Raw genomic sequence first — 8,874 nt, 5'->3', positions numbered from 1 at the left:
CTTGAATGGTATTGCCTAGGTTTTCTTCTAGACTTTTTATAATTTTGGGTTTTACATTTAAGTCTTTAATCCACTTAAGTTGATTTTTGTATGTGGTATAAGGAAAGGGTCCAGTTTCAATTTTCTGCATATGGCTGGCCAGTTATCCCAGCACCATTTATTAAATTGGGAATCCTTTCCCTATTGCTTGTTTTTGTCAGGTTTGTCAAAGATCTGATGGTTGTAGGTGTGTGGTCCTATTTCTGGGTTCTCTATTTTGTTCCACTGGTCTATATGTCTGTTCTTGTACCAATACCATGCTGTTTTGGTTACTATAGCCTTGCAGGGTAGTTTGAAGTTGGATAGCATGATACATCCAGCTTTGTTCTTTTTGTTTAGGGTTGTCTTGGCTATTCGGGCTCTTTCTTGGTTCCATATGAATTTTATAATAGTTTTATCTAATTTTGTGAGTAATGTCAATGGCAGTTTAATGAGAATAGTATTGAACCTATAAATTGCTTTGGGCAGTATGGCCATTTTCATGATATTGATTCTTTCTATCCATGGAAATGGAATGTTTTTCTGTTTGTTTGTGTCATCTCTTATTTCTCTGAGCAGTGGTTTGTAGCTTTCCTTGAAAAGATTCTTCACTTCCCTTCTTAGGTGTATTCTAGTTATTTTATTCTTTTTATGGCAATTGTGAATGAGAGTTCATTCATGATTTGGCTCTTAGACTGCCTGTTATTGGTGTATAGGGATGCTAGTGATTTTTGCACATTGATTTTGTCACCCCATCATAAGTTGAGAAACATCTGTAAATGCTTCTGCTTGTTTTTTTCTTAATTTTGAAGAAGGTGAATAATTTGTGTGCTGGGTCCTAAGCACATGTGGAATGATGATCAGATTAAAAATTGACATTCAGAAAAGACTGAGAAATTGTTCCCCTCATTCTCATTGGTTTTCTGAGTGTTGATCCAGAGCTTCCTTCTGCCCAAGAAAAGCAATAAATGCACTGAGGAAGGTGTTCACAGGTGTTACAGGGGGAGAAGTGGGAGGTGGGACACATATGTGGCTGCCCCCTCAAGCAAGTAGGGACATGGCCTCATTCCTGTGTAGCCCTGGGTCATGGGAGTGCGGTCCTGTTCCATGCAGACCTGAGACTCCGATGGCTCACTGAGGCCTGAGACTGAACCCTGAGTGCCACCATCACTGCTGGGCTGCAGAAATCATTCAGGTGGCTGAGTGAGGGACAGAAGGCACGGTATCCCCACCCACAAATAGACCATGTGGATTCATGATGCCCATGTGTTCTTCCAAATGGTGTCTGTAGTTCCCCATCCCCCTGCACCATCTCAGAGAGGAGAGCAGGTGGCCCCTCCCCACCAAACAAAGAAAGCACATCCCGAGATTGAATTTTCCAATCTTCAGAAAAGTGGGGGCTCAGAGCCAGAGTTCATTGGATTTACATAAGACATTTCTTGTAACGAACACTATGGAAACTCATGTGAACACATTCATGATTTATTATGCTTAAATCATTTTTATTCAGCTCAGGGGTGGGTTGGCTGGTAGCACGAGCTTCAGATCCAGGAAGATAGGTTTGGATTCAGCCTCTGCCATCTGCTGTCTGAAATAACACTCAAAACATTTAACTCCTCTAAGCTTCAGTGTCCTTATAAAAATGGAGAAAACTACTGGTCCCATTGTGTGAAGATTGAATAGTAAATAATAAGCTGTATTAAAAGAACTTGCCGCCTGGTATGTGCTTGCTCAATAGCCTTTATGTGTAGTAACAGCTCTGGTAGTAATTTTCATAGCTGGGAGAGGTAATAACTGTGACAGCATCAAATATCTTATGCCCATTTCACAGACGAAGATACAGGCTCAGGGAAAAAAAGTCCTCAATCGCCTCTGGGTACCTTGCCCACCTCAGGACACATCCTAAGACCTGGCACATAATGACTTTAATGAAATATCTGGGTAAATGGATTAATGAAGGGAGAAAGCAGAGCCAGTGGTGTGGGGGTGGTGTGAATGCCCACTGAAGTCTGATGTGGGGTGCAGATTTGTCCATCAGTTGGAAGTTACTCGGGAGGGAGCTCTTCCCTAGAGGCCTAGGCTGGCTGCCTTCAGGTCAGGTGGCTGAGTTGGCATCCAAAGACTCAAAGGAGTGAATCATACATGTCAGTCATGGGGTTGGCTTGGCCACCACTGTTCTGGGGCACCCCTGAGCCCTCTGACCTCATGGAGTACCTGACCAGGTCTGCCACAGAGACCTCAGAGTGCCAGAGAATCTCCACTGTGTCCTCAGCTTTACACAGCCAGGGCTTCCATGAAGTCCGCCTCTCTCTGTCATTATGCTTGGCCAGGACTGCTCATCCTGATGGCACTGGGCAGGGAGTGGGCTGCAGAGGGAGAGCAGAGGGGACCAGGAGGCAGGCACACTGTGTGACTTCAGAGGGTCCTTCTACCCCAAGACCTCACTGCTCCCATCTGTAGGTGAAGGAGCTGGACCAGATGGGGAATGAGCAGGGTTCCATCTCATGCTGAAGGCCAAGGTTAGAAGTGGCTGCCTGGGGTGCAGGGCTGGGAGGGTTTGCAAGGGGAGTGTCAAGGCTGGTCAGTGATTATCAGTGATTATGGGGAAGAGTCAGGGCCCATCAGGGGAATGAAGTGGCCAAGGATGCCTCCAGCCTTAATGGCCCCAAGAAAATTCTATTGAAAGGAAGTTCCAGCATCTCACGCACCAAGTGGAGAGTCGGGATGGAGGCTGACGGCCAGAACAGGGTCCTCCCTGTTCCGTGGCCTAAACGCCTCTCAGAACTCACAGATGGTCAGTCGGTAGTACAGGCAGCTCTTGTCATTCCACTGCCCGTCTGTGTACATCTCCACACACGTCTCTGTTCCCTGACCCGCGGGCTCCCCTGGATACCAGTTGGTGTAGTTTACAGGGGTCCCGTCTGAGTAGCGGAAGTCTCCAGGGCTGGGACCCTCGGTCAGGCCCACATAGGCATACGTGTTGTACTTATAGGCGAAGCTTGCAATGGCCTCGTTTTCCTCTGGACTCCTTGGGACAGCAATGCTGCCGCCTGCTCTAGCGCATGCCTCTTGGGCGGCATCAAAAGTGACGGACTGCCCATTGGTGGCGAAGACCTTCTTTCCCACTGCCAGTATGGAACCCTGCAGACTGAGGGCTGAGAGCAGAGGAGTCCGGGTCAGGTCACCGACCGCTTTGTCTCTAAGCCACCTCCCTTACCTGGGCTTTCTGCCACCGGGCTCTCCCGGTGTCTCCATCTCATCTCTGCCTCTCTCTGTGTCTTCTCTTCCTCTTCCAATCCCAGTTTTCTAAATTCTCTTCTAGGCTTTCATCCATTTATTCATTCATCTATTTATCAACTACTTATTGCCAGAAATGGTGCCATTTCCGGGGATTCAGTGGAAAGCAAGACAGGCGGAGAACTTGCTCTCCTATGAAATGGGGAGTGAATTGTGTCTGCTTCTGTCTCCTCTGGGCCATTCAAAGACATCAGAAAAGCACACATCAGTCCTTTCCCCAAGACCTGCATGTGCACACTTGTCTGTCATCTCTAAGCTCTAGAAGCTGGTGCTGAGAATGAGGGGAACTTGTGGGAGACCCCTACCCTGTGAGGCCCAGGGTCCCCTTACCTCCCTTTGTCTGCAGGATTTGGTGTCTGAAGTCCTGGAGTGTGGCTTGAAGCACTTCGTCCAGATGAGCTGGAAGCCCTGGTAGCCCTGTGGAGAGAGCCCCGCACAGAATGAGGGGCAGGCCAGTGAAGACCCCCACTTGCTGCCACGCAGGCATTTTGTCGTCTGCAATCCTGGAGCTCTGTTATCTCATTGCTCATACGCACTGCCCAGGACCCCAGTTCAGATGGTCCAGGAGACTCCAGTGTGTTTCCACATCCCTGCTCCTCCATTTTTCAGTGCAGACTAGACTTGCCCATGCTGAACCTCCACCCCTTGTCCTCTTTCCTGCTCTGTTCCTCAAGCGGCTCTCTCTGCCCTCCTCTGTGGGGTGTTCTGTCTTCTGGGCAGGTCCCTCTCTGACACCCTCTACCAAGGGCAAGCCTGATGCTCTCTGCACTGCCCTGATGGACTTGATTACCACTCAGAGCTTCCAAGCTCCCGTCTGCCTGTGGAGCTCCCGATCACACCATCTGCCTGGATGCCTGGTCTGCATTCGCCCTTCAGACTGCCTCCAGCACCTCTGTCCCAGGACGTGCCGGCCCTGCCTCCCAGTGCTGTTCCTCATTCCACACCTGACTCAGTGACTCCCTATCGGCAGTCATGAGGCAGGGAGGACTGCCTACCTCTGCCCTTCCCTGAATTGTGACCACACTCCCCAGATACCTTGGCTTTCTTCCTCAAGCTTATGTTCGCTTTCTTAGGTTGAGCCAAATGGCCTTGGGGAACCTGCAGGCTTGGTCTGATCCCTGTCATCCCTGTGTAACTGACTTCAGGGTCGCTGTGCCCATGTTCCCACTGCCCACCTGCCCCACCCTGCTCACCTGGAGGGCCCCTCTCGCCAGGCTCCCCCTTCTCTCCACACTGTCCAGGGACGCCAGGGAGCCCATCATTCCCAGGAGAACCTGGAGTATTTCCAGGGGGACCCCTGGGGCCTGCAGAGAAAAGGGACATGGATGTGTGGGATCTGTCACCCACAACTGGGTTGGAGCTAGTGAGACTCGACCCCCATTATCACTAGGGCTGACTCAGTTATCACTCCGTGGGCACTCTCCACGTCCTGAGGACAGACTCTCCAGGATGCGCCAGCCTAAGGGCCCCAGGAATCCACCAGGTCCCACCCAGCTCACTATGGCCCCCAGCCTAGGGGCGTGGACAGATGGGCCTCCTGAAAAGGGGTCTGTGTCCCGCAGCTGAGGGCAGGGTCTCCAGCACAGTACCTGGAGGGCCAGGGTCTCCTTTGGCACCATCTCTTCCATCCCTGCCTGGCAGGCCGTGGGATCCAGGAATGCCAGGGATACCAGGCCTTCCAACACAAACGTCCTTCACTTCACACATAGTGCCAGAGGCTGCCATCAAGATGAGGGTGAGGGCCAGCGGGCTCAGCCACATGGCTCCGGCTCCAGCTGCTGCTCCTGCAGGAGGGATGGTTTTGAGCTCACCTGCCGCCTCTGCCAACACCTCCCCCACAGTGCTCTGTCAGGACTCAGGAAGCTGGGCAGAGCCCAAGAGCCAGGGCAGGTGAGACCAGAGTGCTGGGAAGATCCAAAGCACCCGGGAAAATTCCCAGCATTGTCTGGCACCTGGCATGGCCTCACACCTCAGGCCTCAGGCTGGAGGTGGCGGGATCCCCAGGCTGCTGAGGAGGAGGAAGAGTAAGGAGCTTTGGGGAGCCCGGGGACCTGGGCTGCAATGCAGTCTCCTCTCTGTGGGTGCCTCACCATGTTACCCTGGGGAACTGGCTTCACCTCCCTGACTGCAGCTGAATCTTCAGTGCCCTGCAGGCAACCTCCCCTGTCCCTCCCTGGCTGGTAGGAGGAAGGATGAGGTCATTCACTCACTGACTCACTCATCTGACCCTCATATGCTCAGTTGCCTTCTTTTCAGGCTCTAAAAGATCAGGGACCTAAGAATGAAAAGGGATAAGCGGGGCCCCTCAAGGTGGTCGGTCATGGAGTATCCCCCTTCTCCCTGGGTTCTGTTCTCTCATTCCCCCTCCTGTAGGTTCTGTTGAGCCCTTGTAGAGATGGACCTGGCCAAGGAAGATATCAAAGCATGAGGGTCTTTGCAGGTCACCCATGTTGACTGTGCCGTGAACACCTCCCAGTGGGGGATGGGGAGTGGCCCTTCTTCCCAGCTGGACCTTGGTCAGGCCTGTGACTGCTGGGCTGGTCCTCTCTGCCTGAGAGCCTCATGCTGGAGACCACCCAGGGGATGGGGCTAAACTCACCCACACACAGAGCCTTCAGCTGCATGTGTCTCTGCCTCCAAGTCAGAGGGCAAGGTAGACAGCAGCATTTATAGGGGTGGGGGCTGCCAGGCTTCCTCCACACCCCTGAGAGCCCTACCCCAAAACATGTGCTCCAGGCAGGAAATAGGCATGATGTTTACATAGCACATTTCCTCATAGAGCACTCAAGCTGGACGATCCAGAAGGACCCTTGAGGGGAGCACAGAAGCTGCCAAAGAGAAACTCCAGGTCCATAAGAAGAGAAATTCCCATCTGGCTGAGGTCACCCACCCTGTCCCTAGCAAGCTCCTTAGCAGTGAAAGCTGAGAGCCCTTACACAGGCACTCAGGGAGTCCCACTGGGTTCCTGGTTTAGTTTCAGACAATGAAGATGTCACTGCTCCAGCTGAGGGTGGTCAGGTTGGTCCAGGCTGCCTGTCTGCCCTGTGACCTGGCTCAGTTCTGAATCCAGGCCCCTCCAGCTCGTGTCCCTGGAGCCTGCAGCCAAGTTGGTGGGCGCATGGGCAGAGTGGCAGGCAAATATGTTGCAGGTTTCACTTCCCTGTGCCCTGGAGGGTTCACTGGAGGAGTCAGGGAAGCACCTGGAAGACCACGGGAGAGCCACAGTTTCCGTCTGTGGCAGAACTGTCTTTGGTGATGTCTGACAACCTGCAATGCTGACTATGTTAAGTAGCCCAATGATATATGAAGCCCTAGTTGGTGAGGTCCTGGTTCAAATGTCTCGATTAGGAGGGAATCTCCAACTGTGGAGGTGGTAATGATGGGAACCAAGACAGGAAAACCTTCCCCGGCTTATTTGAAATTGGTTTGAAAAATCTCACACTCTCAAGGAGGAGTCTGGAGCTCTTCCAGAGAGTGAGAGCTCAGCCAATGGACCTCACTCCCGGAAGCAGAAAGCCGGGCAGTGCTGATTTGCAGCATGGAGTCTTTCAGGTGCCCCAGTGCTGCCTGCCACATCGTGAGGTGGGTGCTGGGCCAGGTGTGGGATGGGGGAGCCAGGTCAGAGCAGGGCAGGGCAGGTGGGGAGCAGCTCTGGCAGCTCGGCTGTGGGGAGTCAGGGCTGTTTTGCAGGTGATGAGCAGGAACAGAGGCCAACTCGGAATGTGGAGGACCTTGGATGTGGTTGGCGGGGCAGGGCATGGCTTTAGGGGAAAGGCACTGGAGTTTTGACCCAGAGCTGTCACTTATTACCCATGTGGACTCTGTCAGGTTATATAACATTTTGAACCTCAGTTTCCTTTTTCTTTTTATTATCTTGAAACATCAAATTTACAGAAAAATTGCTGGCACAGTACAAATATTTTTTCCTGAATCTATGAGAGTAGATTGCCAACAAGAAACCCCAACACCCCGATACGTTATTGATTGTTTCTTACAAAGACAGTTTTCTATTATAACCATAGTCAAGAAATTAGCACTGATACAATAACTCCAAATAGCCTTCAGGCCCTATGCAAAATGTACCCAATGCCCCAGTAGTGTCCTTTATAGCAAAGGATCCATTTCCCAGCCATGTGCCTTATTCAGTTGTCACGATTCTTCAGTGTCCTGAAACTCACAAAGTCACTCTGTCTTCTATTCACCTTCCTGACCTGAACACGGTGTGAAGACCACAGGAGAGTTACTGTGTAGAATGCTTCTCACTTTGTTTTTTTCAGATGTTTTGGCTCAGGATGCAATTGAGGTTCTGTGACTTCAGCAGAAATACCATAGACACTCCATGGTGCTGTTCTCCCATTCTACTGGGCAGCACGTAATTTTAGTTTGCCCCAGGCTGATGATGTTTGTGTTGATCATTTAATTAAGGTGGTGGGTGTCACACTTTGCCAATGTAAATTTATTCTTTTTCTGGTTTTAATCAGTGACTATGTTGTGAGGATGCACTCCGGGACTATGGTAAAGATCCCATTCCTCATCACACTGTCTTTGTTGCCTATTGATTGATATGTAGCAACATGGACTGGTGTGTGAGCCTTGGCACCAACTGCCAGGGGAGCTGTGTACTCGGCTGCGGGCTGCAGGGGCACTATCCGTGTTTGATGTTGAAACAGCTACAGTTTACCAGCACATGGCACCAGTAAATCTAAAGAACGTCATTAAGAGATGGTTCTCCACCCAACACAAGTTTGTCACTCTTAGCTCTCAGAATGGTTTCAGTCCCTGCTGAGTTCCGAGTGCCCATGCCAGGCCACTCAGCCGCATCCAAGCCTCCTTCTCCTATTCAGGCCCCACTGCCCCCACCAGTCTGCTCTCCTTCAAGTGCCTTTCTCCTCGTTGAGGCCTCACTCTCCATGCTGGGCTTCTTCTCTCTGCAGGGTTATAAGGATATAAGGTTTCAAAATCTGAAGCTCAGCTCTTTCAGACTTCAGTGAAGTACCTAGGCCTGGTCTTGTCAGAGGGGAACAAGGCATTGGCCAAAGAAAGTATTAAACCTGTCTCCTCCTTTCTCCTCCCCCAAACACTCAAGTAACTGTGGGGATTCTTATGCATTACAGGATTCTGCAGACTGTGGATACCTGGGTGTGGTGAAATAGCACATCCCTTATATCACCTAATAAAGGAGACTCAAGTGTGATATTGTGCTGGCCTAGAGCTAGAACCTGAGCAACACTATTTTATAAAATGCAAAACTGTTTTTTAAATAAGTTGAAGTGGCTGCCCCATTCTCCTTACAATAACTACTGTCCTTGGCCTCTGTAAATAGAACTGCTAGTTTGTTCTGCAAAACTATGTAAAGCTGCTTACCTTTTCTTATCAGTAACTGCTAAAATCTGTGACTTCTATCACCACCCAGACAATGTGTAAACAAATGTATATCTTGACTTCTGTAAACCACTGAGGTAACAAACAGAATGACAAAAGTCCCCTAGACCTTGGAATGTCCGGAGACCCCCGCCCTTGTCTCCATCCAGGAGGTGAATTACAGAATCCCCTGGACCT

At 50.7% G+C, this 8,874-nt stretch overlaps 1 protein-coding gene across 2 annotated transcripts; it reads right to left on the bottom strand.

Annotated features, from left to right (window-relative positions):
- Positions 1 to 1,479: 1,479 nt before the first annotated feature.
- On the bottom strand, positions 1,480 to 6,015 carry LOC108281394 (pulmonary surfactant-associated protein A-like). 2 transcript variants are annotated; one of them, XM_017496950.2, is made up of 6 exons: positions 5,915 to 6,015; positions 4,905 to 5,099; positions 4,509 to 4,619; positions 3,646 to 3,723; positions 2,808 to 3,173; positions 1,480 to 2,384 (listed from the first exon to the last, which is right to left on the bottom strand). In XM_017496950.2, the coding sequence occupies exons 1-6, from the start codon at positions 5,937 to 5,939 to the stop codon at positions 2,335 to 2,337; spliced, it is 825 nt and encodes a 274-aa protein (XP_017352439.1). In that variant the 5' UTR covers positions 5,940 to 6,015; the 3' UTR covers positions 1,480 to 2,334. The 2 variants fall into 2 exon arrangements, with proteins under 2 accessions (XP_017352439.1, XP_017352447.1); XM_017496958.2 differs by having other exon boundaries at positions 1,480 to 3,173.
- Positions 6,016 to 8,874: the final 2,859 nt, after the last annotated feature.

Source organism: Cebus imitator, unplaced genomic scaffold, assembly GCF_001604975.1.
Source record: "Cebus imitator isolate Cc_AM_T3 unplaced genomic scaffold, Cebus_imitator-1.0 Scaffold11, whole genome shotgun sequence".
In the NCBI taxonomy this organism is placed as follows: Eukaryota; Metazoa; Chordata; class Mammalia; order Primates; family Cebidae; genus Cebus; species Cebus imitator.
The sequence above is the reverse complement of the archived record's forward strand: the minus strand, read 5'-3'. Positions and strand labels throughout refer to the sequence as shown.

What these genes read in the sequence shown, in the direction of transcription:
- LOC108281394 (XM_017496950.2), bottom strand. Translation starts at nt 5,939, where the DNA reads ATGCAGCTGAAGGCTCTGTGTGTGG. An exon ending in AATCCTGCAGACAAAGGGAG is followed by an intron (nt 3,174 to 3,645) that starts GTAAGGGGACCC and finishes CTCTGCTCTCAG; the next exon opens with CCCTCAGTCTGCAGGGTTCC. An exon ending in GTACTACCGACTGACCATCT is followed by an intron (nt 2,385 to 2,807) that starts GTGAGTTCTGAG and finishes CTCCCTCTGCAG; the next exon opens with CCCACTCCCTGCCCAGTGCC.